We start from the raw sequence: 24,592 nt of genomic DNA on the forward strand, positions 1-24,592 counted from the left end.
TTCTGTACTGAAACGTTAATACATTAGCTCTAAAAGTAAATCTCTCTATGGGGAAAATGAAGGGCATTTTTACTTCCGGACCGCTGCGCTCTATGGCAGTGAAATGTAATATGTTTAACACAGAGTAAATACACTGCTTAAACACAACAGAAGCTTAGCAAGCTGCAAACATAAGACAGCACTGTGGCCAGAATAGTCACCATCCCACATCTGGTGTCCTTTCTAAAATGCAGAGATTATATTAGATACATTGAAACTGTGGAAAAACCTCCATTGTTTCCTTAAATGATAGTTTGACATTAACAATGTTACACTGAATTCTGGGTATTACCAGACTGACATGGTGACCTTTGAGCTCTAAAAACAGATTAGGAAGAAAACTGCCACAGCAACCTCAGCAGACCGACAGCTCACACTGACCATGAACGGTCCTTTCGGAGGAGATTCACATAAAGGCCGATAAGTATGTGCTCATCAGCGAGCCTATCCGCAATATCGAGGCTGTACTGAACCCTGAAACCATGTTTCACAAACACAGATGAGATGAAAAATAATGGGGTCTAAAAAAACATCTCATGATCTTATCTTCTCATCTACTTACGATTCCGCTATACAATTATGCATTATTTGAATGCATTAATAATAATAATACAGAATGCAAATAGACTTTAGTTAAAGTTGAGATGACATATTTAAAGGAATAGTCCATCCAAAAATGAAAATTTGCTGAAAACGTACAGGCCATCCAAGATGTAGATGAGTTTGTTTCTTCATCGGGAAAAAATTTGGAGAAATTTAGCATCACATCACTTGCTCACCAATGGATCCTCTGCAGTGAATGGGTGCCGTCAGAATGAGAGTCCAAACAGCTGGATTTGTTTCTTACAAACATGCTGCTTCTCACTTGACAAGAAGATAATTAAAGGACTAGATTATTGTGATGTTTTTATCGGCTGTTTGGACTGACGGCACCCATTCACTGCAGAGGATCCATTGGTGAGCAAGTCTTTTCCCATGAAGAAACAAACTCATCTACATCTTGGATGGCCTGAGGGTGAGTACGTTTTCAGCTAATTTTCATTTTTGGGTGAACTATTCAATTGGGTTGTGTGGAATGGAAGTACAATCCAAATTAGTCTTTTATAAATTTGCAATGGACAAAGGACATATTCTCAACATTTTTTTGTCTGAACCAAAGCCAATCAGGGACAAAACCTTACAACACCTTAAACGAACTGTACTTCAATCCCTCACAGCCTTGTTTTCATCTGCATCTACTCAAAACAGTCCCATGTATCCCATTACAAGATGATCTTTACTCCTTGTTATTCCTTTACACGCTCGTTGTGCTTACAACAGATAATAGTCACATTATTTCATCCAAGTTTGACTTACCCTTTCCCTTTTAAAAGATCTGGGGTCGTCCGGGAAAACATTTGCTTCATCTCATCGTGAGCACCGCTTTTTACCCCCAAAATGAGACATAATAAAACAAATTAATAGGCAACACATGTATACGTACACAAACATGTTTAAAAGACACTATAAAAGGATCAGAACATTTTTACAGCAGTTACTGTATTTTAGTAGCATTTATATACTATTATAGTATTTAATAATATTTTGAATTACCTTTCATTTTTTTAATTTCAGTTTTCTTTAAGTTTTAGTGCTTTTGTAATTGCTATTAGTTTTTTTAAAGGGTTAGTTCACCCAAAAATTAAAATTAGGCTGCGTTTTACTCACCCCCGAGGCATCCTATGTGTATATGACTTTCTTCTTTCAGACAAATCCAGTCGGAGTTATATTAAAAATTTTTTTTTTCGTTTTAATTTAAGTATTTTTAGTACTTCAACTTCAACGTATTTAATTCAGTTAGTTACCAAGAAAATATTTCTAATTTTCATTTAAGTATACAATATTTATAATCTATTCTATTTCAGTTTTTTTATTTAACAAAATAGTAATAGTTTTAGTTTAATAGCAGCCTGTCTTACCGAACATACAAATAAAAGCATAACAGACAAAAAAAAGAAAAGGTTTGAATGCTTTAAGCTTGTAAACATACTCCTATAAAGACTCACGTTTTGCTGGAGTAAGGGTTTCCTGAGGAAGGCATGGAGTGAGAGAGTATGTATTCATTTCCACTGGTCACAGGTCTGGGAGGCCTGGAGCAAATGCAAACAATAATTGAGGCACTGCGATAAAAGTGTGTCAGTCTGCATAGTGTCAAACATATCAGTGTGTCTAAGATTAGTTTTCCCCCATCGAAATATTGTGAAATCATATAACATGAGAATATATAACTCTTCATCTCACTTTACTTACCATGTGTCCCTGTTTCGCAGCATAAAAGCAAAAACACAATGCAAGACAATGTTAGCATGCACAATTTATGTTACATTCAGTGTAATACACTCAGTCATTTTACACTTAAGAGGATTATTCGAGCAAAATGTGTTGGATATGGTGCTGTCTGAGTTTACATACATAACGTGAGTGAGGTTGAGTGGTTTCTCGGACGTTTCGGAGAACGTCGGGTAAGGAGGCTCTCGACTGGAGGCACAACTCAGAGATTTACTGAGAGCGTCTGACAACTTCTTAGCTGGAGATTTCTGGAGCAAAATAAAGGACTGTACTGAACCAGAAGAGAAAATATTTATAAAAATATCCATGAATATGTTTAATGGAACCATATTTTGAAAACCAGGATTTTCTTTGCTCTTTTTAAATAAATATAAATGTTTATGGAGAAATACTCATAGAATAGGGATTACTTACATATAGAGGTCTTAAAGGTACAGTAACAAATAATACGTTTAATTATAATAGTCAGAGACAGGGTAGAAAATGGTCATGTAAAATAATTTATTTACCTTTTTTTGTAAATACTGTGTAAATAAGTGTGTATTTATTTTCAGCAATTTTTGCATATTTCATTTGCCTGTAAGACTGAAATCTGTAAGATTTTTTAAAAGAAATTAATACTTTTATTCAGCAAGGACGCATTATATTGCTCAAACGTCACAGTAAAGACATTTATAATGTTACAAAAGATTTAGATTTAAAATAAATGCTGCTATTTTGAACTTTCTATCATCAGAAAAATTTGAATCATGAAAAAATGTATCATGAAGTATCATGAAATGTTTCTTGCCCAGCAAATCTGCATATTAAAATGATTTCTGAAGGATCATGTGACACTGAAGACTGGAGTAATGATGCTGAAAATTCAACTTTGCATCACAGGAATAAATTACATTTGACAACATATTCAAATAGAAAACAGTTATTGCAATAATATTTCACAATATTCCTGTTTTACTGTCATTTTTGATCAAATATATTCAGCCTTGCTGAGCGTTTCTTTCAAAAACATGAAAAAAATCTTCCCAAACACAAGTAACTTTGACTAAAATCTAAAAGTACTTTAGAAAAGAAAAGTAAATGCTACCAAAGCGGCAAATTCAATGCTCAGAGTTCAAATTAGATTTAGTGTAAAGGCATAAAGTGATTTGACTGTGATTTCTGGCATACACTGTCAAAGGCTAAAGGCTGTTTGGATGACAGGACTCGTGCAGTCACTGACACTTCCTCACAGTCACGTTCCCACATGGCCGTTCACCTACCCATGACATGTACTCCTTCATCTGGTGCTGGTTGCTATGGCTGCCCGAGGCATGGCCCCTCCAGAAACACTCTTGGCAGAGTTGGTAATTATCACATTGTTGGCACCGGTAGCGGAATCCCATCATGCTCTGGCTGTGGCAGTAGGAGCACTCCACAGGATGGAAGACTAGAGAAGAGAGGAGCAAAATCAAGTCAACTTTACTGATTGAATGTGGTCACAATATTTGTCATTCATTTAGGCTATGAATGGCTGAAGGAAGTACAGGTGCATCTCAATAAATTAGAATGTCGTGGAAAAGTTCATTTATTTCAGTAATTCAACTCAAATTGTGAAACTCGTGTATTAAATAAATTCAATGCACACAGACTGAAGTAGTTTAAGTCTTTGGTTCTTTTAATTGTGATGATTTTGGCTCACATTTAACAAAAACCCACCAACTCACTATCTCAACAAATTAGAATACTCCTTAAACTACTTCAGTCTGTGTGCACTGAACTTATTTAATACACGAGTTTCACAATTTGAGTTGAATTACTGAAATAAATGATCTTTTCCACGACATTCTAATTTATTGAGATGCACCTGTACTAACATATTGCCAAGCCTATGTATGGTTTGCTACAAAAATGAAATAAACATGCTTAAAGCACACCGTTCTCAACATTTGCCAGCCGATGCATCAGCGGTAACCAAACCAGACACTGAGGAGGAGGATCCGACACGAACGTGTCAAGAAACACATTGAGCGAGACCTTTTTCTGAGGAAGGACAGCAGTTAGTAAACAAATAAGTCAATAAATACCATGTGCGTACAAGAGAAAAACAGTTTTGCTTTTTACATTTTCTAAAGAAATTGTGAATGGTGCTTGCTGTTGATTGCAAGGCCGCTGCTATTTGCAACTGCATGCTTGCTAGGGTTTTGCTTACTTGTAAAGTCTTGCTTACTTTGAAACTTTTCACCTGTTGTATTGTCCTCCATGCAAAAAAAAAAAGTACACTAAGTTTGCGGTCCATAAGATAATTTAATGTTTTTTAAAGAAGTCTCTTATGCTTACCAAGGCTACATTTATTTGATCAAACATGCAGTAAAAAAACAGTAATATTGTGGAATATTTAAAATAACTGTTTTCTATTGTAATATATTGTAAAATGTAATATATTCCTGTGATGCCATGCTGAATTTTCAGCATCATTACTCCAGTCTTCAGTGATCCTTCAGAAATCATTCTAATATGAAATAGAAATCTTTTGTAATATTATAAATGTCTTTAGTGTCACTTTAGATCAATTTAATGCATCCTTGTTGAATAATTATTCATTATGAATCATTATTAATTTTAATACTAATTAAAAAAAGAAGAAGAAAAAAAACTAACTTTTGAATGGTTGTGTCCGACAGCTTAAATAAATAAGAAATTATTTTATTATTATTATTTTATTATTAAAAGTCATCTCAAACCTCTTGCGGAAAGCAGGTTCTTGTGGACTGCTCAGTGTAGCCAAAAGATGGTCCCTCAAAAACCGTCATGGGCAGTTTCAGTACCTCTCTTAGGAACTGGTCGAACTGTGGGTATATCATCACTCCGTTTGGGTCTGATATCTGTGAAAATACATCTTGAGGAAAAAAGACAAGCAATCAATTTCATTTTTTAAAAATAAACTATGTTATACTAGATCCAGGTAGCATAGCATGGTGCAGGTAGGAAACAACTTCTTAATTGTACACAATATTTAACATCTAGAAATTTTTAGTACTTCAATGAAATATCAGCATTTACACTACTGTTCAATTTTATTCATTTATTTTTTGAAAGAAACTCATAATTTCATTCAGCAAGGGCACATTAAATTGATCAAAAGTGACAGCAAAGACATTTGCAATGTTACAAATTCAAATTTATTTCAAATAAATGTTCTTTTTATGCATCAAAAAATTCCAGTGTCAGCCTTGGTGAGCATAAGAGACTTTACATTTATTTAAAAAAATCTTACCAACCCCAAACTTTTGAACAGTTTTGTAAGTCTAAAGTGTCATTACTAGAAATGATTCACCAGAAACGAGGTGAGAAGTTTTAGCTACACTGACAAGGTCATGAGAGGCGAATATGCCTCATGGTTAGAAGTGACTTTCAAGTAATGACAGCTGCTCTGACCTTTAAAATGATGATAGAATGATTAATCGAGTCCATTCACTTAAGCGCCCATTAATCAGCATCAAACCATTGAACACACATCAGTTCAAAGGCAAATCCAAAGTGAAACTTACATCTTAGTTTATCCAAAATCTTCCCTCCACAGAGAGCAGCCAGGGCCATCTTCAACACAAAACCCGAGATCTTTCCCACTCCTTCCCTAGAAAAAGACACAACTGTCAACTAACACATTTAGATGGTCACATTTAGCAATTCAAGTGAAGATTATGAAGAGTCCTCATGAAAGCTGCCATACAAAGGAAATGAAGCTTCAAATGAACTTTTTTCTTTCTACTCTTAAAGAAATGTGAATACTATATGTCATACATTCAGACAGATTTAAAGGGGTCATATGTTGCGATTTCAAGTTTTCCTTTCTCTTTGGAGTGTTACAAGCTCTTGGTGCATAAAGAAGATCTGTAAAGTTGCAAAGACTAAAGTCTCAAATCCAAAGAGATATTCTTTATAAAAGTTAAGAGTCAGCCACACCTACGTAAAACGGCTCGTTCTAACACGCCCCCACATACCTACGTCAAAGGAGGGGGCTTTGTTGAAAACGACGTGTTTGAGAGAGGCGGGGCATAGAGGACCTACAATAATGTACAGTATTTGAAAAATAATGTGTTTTTTGAACATTAAAGCATGTCAACATATTCTGTTACACCAAATACACCAAATAATGATCTTTAAAATAGCATCATATGACCCCTTTAAGGCAACTCCGCAGGGTTTCTTACGGGTCGTAGGCCGCTAACAGGAAGTTGAGGAGGTACGAGATGGACTGGTCTACATTGATCTGGTGGGTTGTGGGCAAGCGCTTGTTTAGCTGGTAAAAGATGGTGGACAGAATTGCTTGCAAATGTGACACTGAGAACTCTGTGTTGAGGTTCATGGAGTTGAGTCTGTTTTCCCGGAAAACCTCCATAATATTCCAGATATCCACCAAATGCACTGCAAGAAGCAAAGAACAACTGGCAAATGGAATTGCATCATTTTCAAAACATAAAATTACAGTAAATACTAAAACACCTGCATGCTTACAGTTGCACCTCTTCTGAATGAATCTCAGCTTGCATGCTGTCCTGTATGTGGACAGTCTGATAGAGTCCAGATCTAGTGCACCTGTGAGATGAAAACATCACATCTAATGACATACAGCTTAAATCAGCCAAAGACGTCTTAGCTGGTTTAAGATGGTCAAGGTGTTGTTTAGGTGGCTTTGACCAGTGGTCAAAAGCCCAAAACCCCTCTATAACCAGCAGAACAGACTAGACTAAACAGCTTGGCTAGGTTGAAAGACCACCTTAGACTGGTTGAAGATGTTTTTTCTCAACAGGGAAATCCCTTTGGAGAACTGTTAGCATGACTACCATTCAAAAAGTTGGGGGTCAGTAAGAAGAGCATTTACAGTATTTGAAATAGAGATATTTTGTAACACTGTAAATGTCTTCACTGTCACTTCTGAGCAATTTAATGCATCCTTTCCGAATAAAAGTATGAAATTATTTAATTTTTTCAATATGTTCACCATTCTATCATAGCTTGAGTATGGAGTAAAACAGAGGAATACATACGCATTTCAGCGAACAGTTGTCTTCTGTCTGCCATGGCGCTGCTGTTGAGGCCTGACTCTTCAATCTTTCTGCGAAACATCACACATACAGAAAACAAAAGGACAGTGTGACAGGCGTCCCACAGCTGTGAAGGCAAACTGGGCTGCAATGAGACCTTTTGAGGAATTAGTCTTCAGATTTGCACAAAGTCAGTTAACTATTATTGTGGGTAAAAACAACATCTATAATGTATTACACCATTCTTCAAAGTTCTCCACTGCATATTTTATAAGACTGACAGAAAAAATGCAGTTCTCAAAATAAAACTAAAAATACGCAAAAAAGAATATGCAAAATACCCAAACTACCCATGCTGCATCTGCCTAATTTGATTTGCTTCTATCAAATGGCAGATGAATTTGCAGCAAAAGTTTGATTGGACACACAACCTTTGACGTCAACAACGAAAGATACAGGAAGAATTTTATCCTCCCTTTTTACTTTGTTATCCTAACGATACACAATTCTATTCATCATTTGTACTACTTTTACCATCCCCGCTGTCTGCAGCTCTACCAGAATGGACCTGTGACCCACCTCTGTCTTAATATAAAAACATGTTCATTGATGTAATTCATGTGTTTATCTCCCTTTCTTCTTCCACAGAGACCTTTAAAAGATACAGGAAGAATTTTATCCTCCCTTTTTACTTTGTTATCCTAATGATACACAATTCTATTAATCATTTGTACTACTTTTACCATCCCCGCTGTCTGCAGCTCTACCAGAATGGACCTGTGACCCACCTCTGTCTTAATATAAAAACATGTTCATTGATGTAATTCATGTGTTTATCTCCCTTTCTTCTTCCACAGAGACCTTTTGTTATGATCACTTTACAGACAGTAACAGGTTTTGGACTCCAGTTGTGACCTTGATAAAAATAACATTTTGAAGATCACTGCCTTGTGACACTCAGTACAATACTGGCTTATTTTACCGAGGAAACAACAGCTGTATCGTCTAGTACAACAAATATGGAGCTAAAATGATTTCTACAACAATTCAATTCTCTAATCTCAAAGTCTTGACTTTGAAATTGTATAGTAACAAAAAAGTACTATGGCATTACCAAGTTTTTGGTCGGGGTACAATAGTAATTCCTTGGAATACTTCATGTAAATATGTATATGATAAATAGGGCAATCATTCAGTATGATGATATAGAAAAAGCACTGAAATAGTATTTTCTTGTATTTCTTTTAAAAATGTATTCAATCATTTTTGTTGTATTTACAACTTTGATAAAAAAAATTTTTTACAGTAGATCTGTACACTTCTGTTTAAAAGTTTGGGGTCGGTATTTTTTAATGTTTGCAAAAAGAAGTCTCTTATGCTCACCAAGACTGTGCTTTTTTGATCAAAAAATACAGTAAAAACAGTTTTATAACTGTTTTGTATTATCCTTCATAAATCATTCTAATAATGCTGATTTGGTGCTCAAGAATCATGCTGCTTTATATTTTTGTGGAAACAGACATTTTTTTTGTTGTTGTTCAAGATACTTTATGAATGTCTATACTGTCACTTTTTATCAATTTAATCCATCCTTGCTGAAAAAAAAAGTATGAATTTCTTTTAAAAAATCCTGCTGACCCTGAACTTTTGAATGGTAGTGTATATACTGTATTTATAGACATAATACTTTTTTATAAGGTAAAAAGTTGTAGAAATGCAACCAATGTCTTAGTAAATTGTTTTTTACCATCATGAACTTAAATGACATGCACTTAGAAAGATTGCATCTTATAAAAACTGACAAAAATTGCTTTTAATTTGCTCTGAGGAAGCTTTAAAATAAGGGTTTCCCCTCCTCTTTAAAACTGCACCTGGATTAAACCGTGAAGTTGATCTACTAGAGAAGTTAAACTCCCTCCTTCACAAAGCTTTGAATGCTCAATTAACTTTAAGGAATGTTCAATCACAATCCTAGAGATCCAAGAGTTCAGCACAACACGGGGACAAAGCGCTACACATCCAGCCATCGACATCAAATTCACCTGCGGATGTGAAAAATATCCAGAATGCACTGCAAAAAATGAATCCATCAGTAATGGGACATTAATCTACCCTATTGAACTCACATCAGAGATAAACAAGCTGCCACAGCGTAATTAAGCATAATTTAGTGTTTTGGTTCACTGTTTCAATGCCGCATCTATCATGTTAAACCAAATGGAAGAGATCTAAACAAACTAATGCTATATAAAGAGCCAAACTATCACCAAAAACGCAGAAAGAACCCAAAGCAGATACCCTTCAGAAAGCACCATGGTCCTCTTCTTGCTTATTTATGAGCGACCACAACGAGTCCACAACTTTAAATAATGCTTTTCGTCAGGTTGAATCAACAAAAGCGGCCCATAGTTCTTGGCAGCCGACTGAAATAAGAGCCCGTTAGGATCCAGCATGTGTCGCCTCTATCTTTAACTTCCAATGAGCGAGACTCACATTCTTGTTGGGCTTAGATGGCTGGTTCAGATCTGGTTGCAAGTTTGTACCGTCTCCTAACCCTAGGCCTGGTCCCGTATGAAGGGCCTGTGGAGTTGTTTGCAGTTTAAAGACTCTCTGTATGAAATTATTAGGCAAAATGATGAGGCTACGCAAGAATGGCTCGCTAGAGAAGACTGTAATTCAAGCCCTCTAATGGGACATTTCTAGAGAGATCCCATATTTCACAGTCTGTCTTCTAATCTTTTTCTCTCTCTCTTTCTCCTTTTATTGTGGCTCTGGGATCTCCGAGCCTATAAATATCCTTTTGGACAGTCGGTGGCATCCAGGCATTTTGAGCCCGACTCCATTTTTCGACACTCTCTGTGGGTGATTTATTTAGCATGGCAGGTTGAATGAAAAACATGAAATTGTGCTTTTTGATTTGGCTCGCGCTTGACGTCGGTTGGCATATAAGATGTACAGATCTGACCTGGAGGACAAAGTCATGTTCTACATAAAGCAGCTGTTCGGAGTATCTTCACCGAGTAATTAGTGCTGGATTACTCGCATTAAACCGTCTGTGGGAGTAACTGACAGCAGCTAATGCTATTGCATTTTTCCAAAACCACATAATGCATCTATTTGAGAAACGCCATTGCTAGATAACAGGAACTATCCCTTTAAGTAATTCACATTTTTGCCATTATTTATGCATTTTATATGCAGTTAAAAATGCCGTTTATGGAAATATAAATCAATTCCAATGTCTGAATGAAAAGAGATTTTGTTTACTTTTGCACATTTAGTCCTGTCTTGGGCTGCTGTGAAAGCTGTGAATTGGATTCCATGAGAACTCTATCCGCAGCTAAGTGAACCATTACTCAAGTTAACTGCTTTTTCCACCAATCAGACACAGTAACTGCCCGTATGCTCTGATTGTCATGGTACCGCCATGAAGCAGCACAGAACTCTGGGTAAAGTCTCCCAGCCCATTCAGTCTGTGATTTACATGTAGCTGTTTACAGGAAAGTCCTTCTAATGTTGTCTTCTCACTCATCTCCATTGGTTTTATGCATCCGATTAGATGAATTAATATAATGATGCACTTCAAAAACAACATGCAGTCTATTTTCTTACCATTATATGGCACAGCAAATTAAGAAATAACTTTTATGAACACAGATTGACTTTCTGTGCATGGACACCCTAATATAACCTATTTTACAAATGTCTTACTATTCAAATTTCACTTAAAGTACAGAAAATGCAAATCAAATCCCAACAATGTTTATGTTTACAATGTAAAGGCAATTTGTAAGACAGGTATTTACTGACCTAGGGGAATTTTATGAGTTAAAACAGTAAACCAACACACACTCACTGCATTTAAAATCCTCAACCAAATGCATGTAATTATATAAATAGATTATGCATGCAGAAATAAGCAGAATTTATAATTACTTATATTCCCAAAATTCATACAGTTTAGTTCTGGCATTGCTGCCGATGATTTAGGACATGATGTTCCAGATACACACTATTAATATCTTACTTGCAGAGTCTGCATCGTGCCTGTTAGTAGTAGACTGTGGAGCGTTCACAATGAAGAGAGGCGTCTGGAGCTGTGTGCACTTGCTACTCACCAAACGCCTGTCATCGCCAAAACGGGTTTCAATTCAGCTCCTGTGCGTTCACTGAAGCCCATCTGCGCTAGAACGACGCGCTTTATCGACGACAATTTCGGCGTTTGAAGACAAAAGTCTGTTTTCGTTCGCATCAGACTCGCAGAGAGCGCCGCGGATCTCAGACCTCTGCTGCTCATTTGCTTTGATGTGACGTAATGCGCCTCTCGCGATGACGTAATGCGGAATCTCTCCACTGAAGACAACCATCAGTGCTCTGAAAAAATATATAATAATAACACCAAAAAAAAACTCAGTGCTCTGCGGAAATATTAATAAATATTAGTAAAATGTGTTTTTCTTGATTTGGTGTGGCAAAATGTTATGAGCAAATAATTTTGTGGGACAAATGTTTTTTTTTATTATTAAATCTATGTATTATAAATATGAAACATACTAAACAATATATCACAACAACAAGAATTTGCTCTTATTTAATCTCTTGCGCATGTAGTTTTTTAAAGTAAAATTGCTATGTTATGTATATGTGTGTATATACATAGCAGAGTTGATCCCATTTTTTAATTTATTTTTTATTTTTGTTGGGTTGTTATTTTTATTTTTCACTCAATGCGCAATGGTCCTAAAACTTTTCATCACCCAGACCCGGAATAAACTTGATACGTGATTGTATTCGCTATTCAACATCAAAACCTTCGCAACCCTGAAAGGCTTTTTTCACTTTCTCAGTTTTGTCTGTTGTGTCAGCGGTGAATGAAGGCCTCCCTGTTGCCTAGTAACCGCGCGAGCACGGTGAAAGCTGGGGGGCTGGAAACAAAGTATGAAACAGGCCGCGACGGGACACAACGCCGAGATATGTGTCAGCATTTATCATATCGCGCTTAATGGGTCAAAAATACAATAAATATCATTCATGGCTCAACGTTCTGCGCTTTAGCAGCGAATAATGTAAGTATTGAGAGCGTGAATCACAGTCAAACCTGTTGTGTTGCTGTAGTCAGCTGATACTTGCGACTATTAACCATGTTTAACCTGCGTTCATTACTAATTAACTTAAGATAGGAGTATTTATTTTGTGCAGACGGTGGTTGAAGAGCTGTTTTGATTAATGTCAATGACACAACACCAATGTATGATCATGTGGGAGAAAGCCACTGTTGACCACATAAAAATCTTTACATTTTTAAAAAATAACAAAAAAATCAAAGTACCATAGTAATGCATTTTGGTATTATCAAGCTTAGAAAAGCATTGGTTGTAATAGTATGTAATCAGTGTTTGTTGATTGATTGATACATTCAGTCATTGATTTTGATTTTCATAGATGTTTTTTGAGATGCCTGACATAAAGTTACTCAAGTTTCCTTCAAGTGAAGGAGCATTCTTACAAGGTAAAGTACAATATTGTTTATCAATGTTATTTGCTAAGCATGGAGTATAGAGGGATCAGGATCCTTGTCTTGATATATATTCCCCAAACCATTGTGCTTATTGTGTCACAGCACAAGAAATAGAAGCATATACAAGCAGGATATCGAATAAATAGATATTAATACTTACCATAAACTCAACAAAGTTGAGTTTAACAATAAAGCATCCCAAAAGACAACAAGAAATTAAAACTGTCTATTTACTGTCATAATGCATTTTTCTGGTCTTATTTTAAACAATTAATCCGTGCACATTATTCTAAATTAAAAAATAAATTGTTTTCACAATCTTCTATCATTGTCCACTTGGATAAAAAGCCCACCCTTTTTTATTCTGAATGCTGTTTCACTCTAAAATATGTCAGATTATGAATATAAAATGGATTGTGCATGCCATTTTATGTTGACCTTTAAAGGAATAGTTCACCCAAAAATGAAAATTTACTCACCCTTGGGCCATCCAAGATGTAGATGAGTTTGTTTCTTCATGGGAACAGATTTGGAGAAATGTAGCATTACATCTCTTGCTCACCAATGGATGCGCTGCAGTGAATGGGTGCCGTCAGAATAAGAGTCCAAACAGCTGGTAAAAACATCACAATAATCCACACCACTCCAGTCCATCAATTTACATCTTGTGAAGTGAAAAGCTGCCAAAATACGAGCCCATAATCCATAACAACACTTTGTTAAAAACGTCCATCCCCTGTTGTCCTCGTTTTGCTGGTAAATGGTGTTTGATCTGTGCATATTTCTGTCCTGATACAGATGAGACTGCCTTTTCACTGGAGAAAGCAATATTATGAATAGAGGACTCTTTTGAAGTTAAAAAGCATCTTAATGATGGATTTGTTGCTTATAAACATGCAGTTTTTTGCTTCACAAGACATTCACTGATGGACTGGAGTGGTGTGGATTACTAGTGGATTATTGTGATGTTTTTATCAGCTGTTTGGACTCTCATTCTGACGGCACCTATTCACTGCAGAGCATCCATTGGTGAGCAAGTGATGTAATGCTACATTTCTCCAAATCTGTTCCAATGAAGAAACAAACTCATCTACATCTTGAGTGGCCTGAGGATGAGTACATTTTAAGCAACTTCTAATTTTTTGGGGGTGAACTATTCCTTTAAGGTTACAGAATATATGACTCAATGTGAGATCTTCGTGATCTCTATGATCAAAGTCAGTTGTACGTTTCAGAGCAGGGAGAGATGGTTAGCTCCAGCAGGCGTCGCAGCTGTGCTCTGGTTAGCACTCCAGCACCATGTGTGAACAAAGCAGTGTCTCACATCCAGGAACTGAAGTCCAAACTGGAAAACTGGGGCCAACAGGTAGAATCAATCATAACCCGAAGATGGATTGTATTATTTTATACCATCACTGACCAAGACTCAACCACAATGTTTCAAGCCATAAAACCAGTACCGCACAGATCAAACCCAGATTGAGCTCACAGTTATATGAGTTGAATCGCATGTTATTTTCTTTGCTCTCATATTACATAATGAATGAATAATGAATGTCTCTTGTCTTCTAGGGTGATAATGCTCAGCATGAAACTGCACATGAAAACAACCACAGTATCATTTGGAAGTGAGCCATAAAGCATTATAGATTTTCCACATCACACACTGTACATCAGTTGTAACCATTTTTCCAGTAAGATAGCACGTATGGTCAGCAGTTTTTATGGGTTTATACCTATTATATAGTATGTGGGCTCTAACGTATCATCAGAAAATAATTTAAATCTAATTAATAGTTTAATTTATTAATATTATAAAAAATTTGCAGATTAAATAACATATTTTCCTTTTTGTTTTTAGACGTGTTTCTGCTGATGGCAAAAATGCAGAGCTGTGTATTGAAGGCATGGGGCTTTATGTACAAGGTAATGATGGACAGTCTTGAATCTCCTTAATATTTTGGTTATAATATGCACTTGTATCACTAAGAATTATACTTCAATACATAACTATTTATATACTATGATAATATTTATTAATATTATTAAGATTTTTATATTTTCAGTTCTCATTTTATTTTAGTTGACGTTTTAGTAATTTTGCTGTGCTTTCTGTTATTTTTTTTATTTCTATTTAGCTTGAATTTATTATTATTTCAGTTTTAGTTTTAGTAATTTTAGTACTTCAGCTTAGTTGACCAGGGAACATTTCTAATTTTTGTTTATATTTTAGGTTTTTCATCTAATATCTGCATTTGTTTTTATTCCAGCTTTATTTCAATGAACAAAAATGATTGAATAGTTTTAGTTTTACTTTTAGTTTTAGTTAACAATAATAATAATAATAATAATTTCTTCATTTGTAAATAGACAGTGGAGTGTTGACATCTCTCTGGACGGAGACCACAGACGTCCTGATGGAGGTGATGAGTTTGATCAAGCGTCTTGAGTTGGACCGCAGAGATGCAGAGAAGGCTCTACAGGAAGAAAAGGAAAAAGCAAAGAAACTTTCAGAGAAACTGGGCAGCCTCCATCTCTGGAAGCAGAATGAGTTTCCTGTAGCAATGCAGAAAGGTCAGACTGGATATTGATTACGACATGCAATTTATGTTCAAACTGTTTTTTCCAGCACTAACATTTTACTTCAGGCCCAGTAATGTGGCAATAAAGTGTCTAGTGTTCTGTTCTGCTCTATTCTATTCTATTCTATTCTGTTACAATGTACAGTACAAAAATATTCAGCAAGTTAATCAAAACACAAAAATGGCTAAATATGAATTAAATCTAAAGTAATTTATATTACTTTAAGTAAAGTAAATGTTAAAAGGCAATAAAATACAATAAAAAAAACGTAATTTTATTTCAGTTAGTTATCAAGGCAAAATTAAAAAAATTTGTTTACTAAAATAAAAGTTAATAAAAGCTAAATAGACAGTTTATAAAAAAACTAATAAAAATACATAAACACTCACAATGAAATTACTCAAACTAATTAAACTAAGATGAATAAATAGTAAAATAGTATGTTAATAACACCGCTTTGTTGACATTTCCTATTGAGACAGGAAGTTGGGACAGCATAATGAAAATATCCTCCCTTTCTTTTTTGAAAAACCCAATAAGCTTTATTTTTGCATAACAATTAAATTATGTAAATGAAATGATTAAATTAGGAAAGTATGATTACTATTAGGTTATTGTTAGGGGGAGGAGATTATATATAGCATTTTAAAGGGATAGTTCACCAAAAATGAAAATTCTGTTATCATTTATAATATAAATAAAAATTAAAATAAACTTGAATTTACTTACCCTTAAGTTGTTCCAAATGAGTTTCTTTCTTCTATTGAGTGCAAAAAAAAGATATTCTGAAGAATGTTGGTGACCAAAGAGTTGAGTTGGTAGCCATTGACCTCAGTAGTATTTTTTTCCAATACAACAGACGTCATTGGCTACCGTCAATTGTATTTCCATCATTACCAATGAAGGATATACAGTTTTGGGTGAATTAACCCTTTAATGAAAAAAATTTGACTCTACAAAGAAACAGATCATCCATATTTTGGTCCATTTTCCAGGAAAAGTAAGACGTGTATGTTTTTAAAAATGACTTTGTCAACTTTTAGGAGAACACGAGCATATAGATGACCTCAAGCTAACAGACATGGACTGAGCGCCATAAAACTTATGCTATAAGGTCTTTAAAAAAGTTTGATTACCAAAATAATCTCTTTTCTGCTCCATCCTTGACTTTTCGCATCCGTCTGTCTTATATTTGCACGGTCAGAGCGTGAAGCGTGCAGCACAGACATCGCCGAGCTGACGTGGCAACTGAAAATAAGGAGAGATCAGTTGCCGCAGGTGAGAGACAGGCTGGCCCACACGGAAGTGCTGAACCGACGTCTGAAGGAGGATATCGATTTTATGAGGAAACACGGGCCGCTCGTTCACGAGAGACTCCAGCTGGAGAGTGAAATCATGAAGCAGATCCGAACAGCACAAAGTGAGGTGTGTTTACTGCGAAACCTGTTTGTTGGCTTGTTTAGAGGACCTGAAATCAATAAGACAAAACCAAAGAGAAGAAGCGATGTACGTCTAACTAAAAGAGTCCAGCACGTATTAGAGGAGCGCAACAGTGACCATGTATTTTCTCTATACATGGGTTTTCAAAGAATTCATCAATAAAGAGTGCTAAACTGAAGTATTTTAAAATTGGAAAAAGAGTGTTCTTATATTTTTTGTGAATGAACTACCCACTGTGTTATTTTAGTATTATTTATATACTATTATAGAACTTATTAATATTTTTATTAGTTTATTTTTATATTAAAATGTAATTTTAATTCAAATGATTAAAATAATATCTTAAGTTTTAGTAATTTTATGTGATTTTTATATTATTTTATTAATGTTTCTTATTTAGCTTTATTTTATTTTTGTTTCAGTTTTAGTGATTTTAGGTAGTTGCCAAAGCAACATTTCTAAATTTTCCTAATTTTAAGTTTTCACCTAATATTTATATTCATTTTAATATTAAATTTTATTCCTGCTTTCAGTTAACTAAAACAGTTTTTAATCATTTTACTTTTGGTTTACAATAACAAGACTGATGTAATGACGCAATACAATACAATCAATTTGAAATGTTTTCCTACACATTTAGATAAATACAAATGTAAAAGTTGTTTAAGGAAACAACCACAGGAAATTTAACATTTTTAAGTTGAAATAGTACTGACTTCTACAGAAGCATATAAAACTGCCAAATAACCTTGGAGCTCATTGTCTATTTTGGGATGCAATTTTTACTATTGAGCCATGTTGCCATGATAAATTGTCTGACTGTTATATTAATTCATAAAGACATTGTCACAAATGTTCCTCTAGGCCAGTGAGACGTTTTTAAACATCTCTCAGAAGCTAAAGAGTCTTCAGGAGGAGTTTAAAAAAGAAGAATTCAGAGCAGACCTTAGGAAAGGAGAAATGAACAAAGAAATGGAAACGATCAGAAATCATCTGAGTGACAAGCAGTGAGTCCTTTTTTGTCATCTGGATACTGACATAAGGCCTATATTTTTATTTCGGTTCACTCGTGTTATATCAATCCAGACAGAAGGTGTCACTAAAATGCTGTTCTCTCCATCTTAACAGTTTAATTCCAATCCATCACTGTGTAGGCAGGTTATAATATCAATATCAAAAAATGTATGTTATGCAAAATCATCCATTTTATAACACATTCTACTGTAAATCAAATTGTTATTCATGTTATCTTTATTTAAAGGTTGCACCGGACATTTTATGCCATACTTTTGACATACATTTAAGTCACACTTTTATTTCACAAAATTGTTGACTTTTTATAAATGTCTCATATGGAAAACATAGCTTAGAATCAGCCTTGGACTACGGGGGAATGACATGATTTCTCTTTCTCTGCTTACAGGAGTGAGTTACAGCAGCTGCAGTCACTGTGTGAGGCGTTTCAAAGGAAAATTAAAGAGTCGATAGAAAAACTAACATTGAGAGACGACCAAATCAAAGCCTTGGTGAAAAAGACACATCAGTTTGAGAGGCAGGAAACAGACGCAAATGAAGAAGTCAGTTTTCATTTAGAGTACATTCACTGACCAGTTTGCATGATATTTAAATCTGTATAAATATTATGAACAATTTTTGGAATATTCTGACTGTAACAATCATAAGCTCATGCTAATTCCTTTTTTTATTATTTTAAATTAGTCCCCTGAAAAAGCTTTAGTGCTAAATATTAATTTCACTTGTCTTTTTTTTTAGGTCAGAACATTAAAAGCTGAAAAAAATGATAAAGAAGAGAAATTGATGATAAAGAAGAACAATGTAATGCAGCTTCAAAACCAAATACAAACATCTGTAAGTATAACAGGCTGTTATTTGAGATGATATAAATCAGAGGTGAAATAATGTGCCGTGCTGGAGATGTCAACCCTCACGTCCTCTGGAGGGCAGGAAAGGCCCACGATTCCTTGCACTGATCTGCCTGTTTATTCTCTTAGAGCCTCCATTTTGTCTAAGCCCTGATTTCACAATTACACTACGCTTGAGTGAACGAGCCACAGAGCGCTCACTTGTTTGTTTAGCAGTTTGTTTATTCCTTTTTACATTTGTATTTTGTGCATTTTTGAGTTGTTCTGCCACAACAGAGTTTCAAAAGTTTAGAAACTTTCCAAAATAACAAAACTTGCTTTGACCATAGGTGGTGCTATGTGATGTTTAATTGTCATAAATGTTTGACATATGACAGTTATAGTTTTGAAATAAGAAACATTTGAAAATATGTTTATGCGTATGTGGAACTTTATATAAGCAAAGATGCTTAAAAATATGATCTTTTATGTGTGGCTAGCCTTTCATTTTGTGCACAACATGTGAATGTGGTTGAATTTAGCCTCCAAATAAAGACTTGGCTATGAAAAAGTCCATATTAGCATATATCTAGTAAACAAATGCAAATAATGGGCATTACTGTGTTTATCAGAAACTTGAAGGTGATGAAAAGGTGTCTGTGTTGGATGCAAACATAAGCCAAAAGCGACATGACTTATTGACCCTGCGTGACAAAAACAAAGAGCACAAACTGGAAATTGAAGACTACAAGAGAAAGATCTACCAAAGGTTTGTCCCATATAAACTTAAGATCACACAACTTGTTTAATTTAAAGGAATAGTTCACCCAAATATGAAAATTCTGTCATTAAAGGGTTAGTTCACCCAAAAAAGAAAATTAGACTGTTTTACTCACCCTTAAGTCATCCTAGGTGTATATGACTTTCTTCTTTCAGACGAATACTGCAGTTTGTTAAATTTTGTGTAAATGCTTGAGTTTTTACAAGAATCAGGCAGCTTGTTGTTAATGTAATGCATTCTGACCTAAACTTTAAGCGTTGTGTCATAACTATTGCAGTAATTAATCTTTGATTTGGCACATCTTGTGTAATCAGTTGGATGTCACATAGGCCTACTGTATTTAGAGCATTTTCATTTCCAGTTGTGAAATTTGCTGAATGCTGTGCAAGCATTTTTGTGAGCAGGCTGCTGTACATTGTGGCGTGGATCTCGGGGGACGGACTGTGTTTTATGATGTTGTTTGTGTCCGTTTTGTTCCAGTGAACAGGCTGTGAGAAAGCTACTGAAGGATCGTTGTCATTCCAAACCCGTAAGACACAAATTAAGTTATTTTTGATGAAATCCGAGAGCTTTCTGACCCTGCATAGACAGCAACGCAACGACCGCGTTCAAGACCCAGAAAGGTAGCATGCGTCATGGTACTCTCATGAACGCGCATTGAAGACTGACGGAAGAGAAGAAATTGAACAAAGTCATTATTTTTGTTTTCTTTGCACACAAAAAGTATTCTCGTAGCTTCATAACATTATGATTGAACCACTGATGCCACATGGACTATTTTAACAATGTCCTCACTACCTTTCTGGGCCTTGAACGTGTCAGTTGCGTTGCTGTCTATGCAGGGTCAGAAAGCTCTCGGATTTCATCAAAAATACCTTAATTTGTGTTCTAAAGATGAACTAAGCTCTTACGGGTTTGAGATGACATAAGGGTGAGTAATTAATGACAGGATTTTCATTTTTGGGTGAACAATCCCTTTAAAGTATATTTCTGTATACTGGTGATTGTCACTAATGATTAGCTGTGTCTGCTGTGACAGAAAATGGCATAGTCTGCATTTTTTTCCACAGTAAAATTCTGAATATAGTATTCTATTGTAAAAACCTGGTGATATTAAAAAAGGTGACGAATTGTGGTAAACTGCAATCAACAATGTCTTATACTCACTATACAGTCCAAATTTCATGCACAATAACCTAATTTTATCAGACAACAAGAAGTACAACAAATATAATTTTCATAGAACTGCAGAAAATGAAATCGATCCAAATGAAAAACATTCCACTGTTGCTGCTTGCTCTAAATTGTCCATGGTACAGCAACAACAAATGATGTTGCCTCCATAAGATCTATGAAGACCATATGTTTTCGCACACAAGCCAATAGTGCTGTTCATGTATTACCGTTCAGTTGAATCTGTAACACATCATGAGAAACTATGACATGGAATAAAATCTGGATATACAATAGTGATTCTTCCCAACTTGATACAGAACTTATGGATCAGCATTAGATTCCATGTTGGAGATGGAGACTCAAATGACAACACTATGAGAAATGTGCTGGAAATGTCTTGTGGTTCATTGGTCTGTTGTGTGAGTGTTGGATTCTTTAATTATCAACACAGAATCTGTGTTCCGCAGATCATGTCATGAAATCATGCAACAACTCTAATTCCACTTCATTAAAAATGTGTAGGTGTGTGTGGCATTGCTTCTGAAATTAAAATGCTGTGAAGCAGCACCACAGCATGAACTAACACAATGATTTAGAACACAAGAAATACCTTATCCACCTTATTTTGCAATGTGGATGTGAGCTATTTTCTGTGAATGTGCAATACTTCTGATTCAGAAGCTGAGACTTAGCTGCTACAGGTAAATAACTAGAAAAATAACCAATTCATGCTACAAATTAGCATGTTTATGATTACGGTAATAGCAGTTTGCAGTATGAAGCAGCATAATGGGCTGTTTTTGTTTAATGAAAACAACTGGAAGCCGTTGACACACATTATGTTAAAAATAAGGTGGAAAATCAAACATTGAAATTCATGGATAATACCATGAACTGTATAGGCCCAATTATATGCAAATTAAAAAAAAACTGCATAGTTGTATTTTGTTATTTACCAAAAGATACTGAAGTTTTTTATTTATTTTTATTTCATTTAAAAAGCAAGCATAAAAACAATTTAAAAATGATAAAAAATAACAATAAAAGTGTGTATGTATGTATATATATATATATATATATATATATGTATATGTACAGTATGTGTGTGTGTGTGTGTGTGTAAATATATATCTGTGTATATATATATATGTATAGCTACTGAAGGATCGTGAGCATGTCCTGCTGAAGATCGGTTTGAGCGAGAAGCAGTGGAAACCGGTCAAAGCCGAGTTTGACCAGGTGTCTGCTGTACACTTAGACACCAAAGCCAAGCTGGACTGTCTAGAACGCCAAACCTTTCTGGAGGAGCTGAAGAACAGGGTAAGAGGACACCTGCCCCGTTCAAATTTACAGATGAGTTTATGAGCAAGGTTACTCAATGAACAAATGTGTAGCCCCTGGATACAAAAATAAAAATTCTATCATCATTTACGCACCCTCATGACATTCCACAAAAATTCTGTCAAAACTCATACAACTAATGGTTCTTTATTGGCATTGATGGTTCCATAAAGAACCTTTAACATTTATGGAAACTTTTCCACTTCCAAAAGTTTCTTTGTAGTGAAAATGGTTCTTCAAGTCTATTCAAATGTTCTTCAAATTAAGAAAAAAAATTAAGAACTGTTCACTGAATGGTTCTTTTGGGAACCAAAAATTGTTTTTTTGTGTCATCACTGCGAAACACTCTAAAAAGCACAAAAATGGCATTAAAACACCAAAAATTAGTACATATTACTAATACTTTATATTCCAAGTCTTCCGAAGTCATACAGTGGCTTTATTTGAGGAACGAACCGAAATATAAGTTCCTATTCACTGAATATCTTTTCATCTGCTGTAGCTTTTATCCTTTTGTGTTCTGTATAAAAAAATAACTTAGAACAACATGAAGGCGAGTAAATATTTACTTATATAACTAATAAACAGTTACGTAAACTATTATTTTACATAAGAGGTTTAGCAGTATTGGTTGATTACAGTAGTTTAATGTCTTTATTGGTCTCTTTTGACAACTGTTAAGATAACATGTTTATAGGGAATTATACTGTAGTCATTTCTGAGCTGCTTTGGATTTTGTTTTTGTCTGGTTTGCCAAGTTTTGCTTCCTAATCAAGTGATTTTGATGTCTTTTCTTTTTGGTGGGCAGAAAGAGATCGACAAAATGAAGAGCCTGATAATGACTGAAATGACCACCTTAGATATTCTCAAGGTAAAACCAGATGTTCCTTATGAATACGTCTTTACATGATTAAATAAATGAATAAATAAATTGATGATAAATGAAGAAGCAATGTCAGTGTTGCACTAGTCTGTGTCTGTTAATGTTTGGAATTGATATGTTCAGGATAATAGGGACGCAGAGGCAGCCAAATATATCCGTGAACAAAAAGACTGCGAGAGGGTGAAAGGTGAGCTGCAGAAAAAGTATGAAGACGCTTTGTCTACAGCCGCTCAACTGGAGACTGAGGTGGAGCAACTGAAACTGATATATACAGAGAAATCTGAGGTACATCTGATTCAGCTTAAAATATAGTATTCATTGTTTGCATTTGATTAGATCTAACATGTTAGGCTATGATATTATTGGTTAATATTATTTTCCCGCCTATGTGGCTTTTGTTACATGAGAGGAAGAGAAAAATTAGGTTGAGAACGTTTTTACATTTTGGTGATGAACATTGATGAATAGGGCAAAGTAATATATTAAGAAAGTAAATAGGGTCAGTATCGATTCATGTTGACTGTAAGGTCCAGTCAAGTTACTGTATTATTGAGTTAAGTAAACGTGACTAAAGTTATCAGTTGCATACGTATGTATTTTCTCTTTTTTTTTATATTCATTCTTTTTATTTCTTTTATTCTCAGACAATTGAAAACTTAAAAGCCAAACTAAGAGACATGCACACTGCACACAGAAGCCTCTCTGATGATTTTGAGAAGAAAAAGAAGCACTATCAGGAATGTTTTAATTCTGTGAAGGTGAAAATCAAATTATACTTGATGAGTTATAAATGTCAGTCACACATAGTTTTGAGGTCCAATTCTTGCCATTAACAAACCACTAACTATGACTTTTGCCTCAATAAACTCCTGATTTACTGCTTATTAATAGTTAGTAAGGTATTTGTTAAGTTTAGGTATTGGGTAGGATTAGGTATGTAGAATATGGTCATGCAGAATATGTGCTTAAATAAGTACTAATAAACAGCCAATATGTTAATAATAGGCATGCTAATAAGCAATTGGTTAATAGTAAAGTGTTACCTAAATGTCTTTCATATACAACAATATTGCAGATTTGTACTTAAAAAGCTTACTTAAAATCTTGAAAATGCTTTAAATAATTCCATATTTATTCCTTTTATCACAGTATGTTATTTGTTATTAGGAAAGCCTTAGTTTGATGGCATTGAGGTATGAGGAGATTTCAAACCGGATCAAGGAGCTTGACCTGAAGTCGAAAGAGTTAAAGCAAGAGACTGACATGATGGAGCAAACCATCAGCACTATGCCGCATCTTATAGCAGAGCTACAGTAAGAAATACTGTTCATAATATATGTCTGACCATATATATATTAGACCTCCATGCTTGTTTTTATTTGTTGTCTTTTTCAGGGGTTTGTCAGACACTATGGCGTTCAAACATGGGACAGCCACAGTAGTGATGGGTAACGTGCACAGGGATATAGCTTCCTGGAAACAGAGGAAGTCTCATCACGCACAGATTCACTCAGCACTGTTCACTCACCGCCGGGATGTCATGAAGGACACAGAGGTTAAGAACCCTTTCTTTCATATTTACATTTATGTCAAGATTATTTTGTCAGGGCTTCC

At 35.0% G+C, this 24,592-nt stretch overlaps 2 protein-coding genes across 7 annotated transcripts in view; one reads left to right on the forward strand and one right to left on the reverse strand.

The window, feature by feature from the left end:
- LOC107732102 (dystrobrevin alpha-like) overlaps nt 1-11,708 on the reverse strand; it is a 21,298-nt gene extending 9,590 nt beyond the window's left edge. Inside the window, exons 1-13 of one of the 2 annotated variants that reach the window (XM_016543354.1) lie at nt 11,422-11,708; nt 7,398-7,465; nt 6,865-6,945; nt 6,561-6,774; nt 5,898-5,983; nt 5,091-5,245; nt 4,284-4,389; nt 3,630-3,796; nt 2,491-2,615; nt 2,329-2,337; nt 2,085-2,168; nt 1,396-1,461; nt 421-513 (exon numbers count right to left, since the gene is read on the reverse strand). In XM_016543354.1, the coding sequence (XP_016398840.1) occupies nt 421-513; nt 1,396-1,461; nt 2,085-2,168; nt 2,329-2,337; nt 2,491-2,615; nt 3,630-3,796; nt 4,284-4,389; nt 5,091-5,245; nt 5,898-5,983; nt 6,561-6,774; nt 6,865-6,945; nt 7,398-7,431 (1,220 nt within the window). In that variant the 5' untranslated portion in view covers nt 7,432-7,465; nt 11,422-11,708. The remainder of the gene's footprint in view (nt 1-420; nt 514-1,395; nt 1,462-2,084; nt 2,169-2,328; nt 2,338-2,490; nt 2,616-3,629; nt 3,797-4,283; nt 4,390-5,090; nt 5,246-5,897; nt 5,984-6,560; nt 6,775-6,864; nt 6,946-7,397; nt 7,466-11,421) is intronic. The other variant, XM_016543355.1, reaches the window with a different exon arrangement.
- A 554-nt stretch (nt 11,709-12,262) lies between these two features.
- ccdc178 (coiled-coil domain containing 178) overlaps nt 12,263-24,592 on the forward strand; it is a 32,524-nt gene continuing 20,194 nt past the window's right edge. For 2 of the 5 annotated variants that reach the window (XM_016543395.1, XM_016543394.1), the window contains exons 1-18: nt 12,263-12,460; nt 12,837-12,903; nt 14,148-14,278; nt 14,485-14,540; nt 14,774-14,838; nt 15,283-15,486; nt 16,700-16,920; nt 17,800-17,942; nt 18,359-18,512; nt 18,709-18,804; nt 19,430-19,566; nt 20,059-20,086; nt 21,919-22,074; nt 22,904-22,966; nt 23,102-23,263; nt 23,623-23,736; nt 24,146-24,291; nt 24,374-24,533. In XM_016543395.1, the coding sequence (XP_016398881.1) occupies nt 12,837-12,903; nt 14,148-14,278; nt 14,485-14,540; nt 14,774-14,838; nt 15,283-15,486; nt 16,700-16,920; nt 17,800-17,942; nt 18,359-18,512; nt 18,709-18,804; nt 19,430-19,566; nt 20,059-20,086; nt 21,919-22,074; nt 22,904-22,966; nt 23,102-23,263; nt 23,623-23,736; nt 24,146-24,291; nt 24,374-24,533 (2,103 nt within the window). In that variant the 5' untranslated portion in view covers nt 12,263-12,460. The remainder of the gene's footprint in view (nt 12,461-12,836; nt 12,904-14,147; nt 14,279-14,484; nt 14,541-14,773; nt 14,839-15,282; nt 15,487-16,699; nt 16,921-17,799; nt 17,943-18,358; nt 18,513-18,708; nt 18,805-19,429; nt 19,567-20,058; nt 20,087-21,918; nt 22,075-22,903; nt 22,967-23,101; nt 23,264-23,622; nt 23,737-24,145; nt 24,292-24,373; nt 24,534-24,592) is intronic. The other 3 variants (XM_016543396.1, XM_016543398.1, XM_016543399.1) reach the window with 3 other exon arrangements.

The sequence above is a fragment of the Sinocyclocheilus rhinocerous genome, unplaced genomic scaffold (genome assembly GCF_001515625.1).
Source record: "Sinocyclocheilus rhinocerous isolate Xijiao unplaced genomic scaffold, SAMN03320098_v1.1 scaffold97, whole genome shotgun sequence".
Taxonomy (NCBI): domain Eukaryota; kingdom Metazoa; phylum Chordata; class Actinopteri; order Cypriniformes; family Cyprinidae; genus Sinocyclocheilus; species Sinocyclocheilus rhinocerous.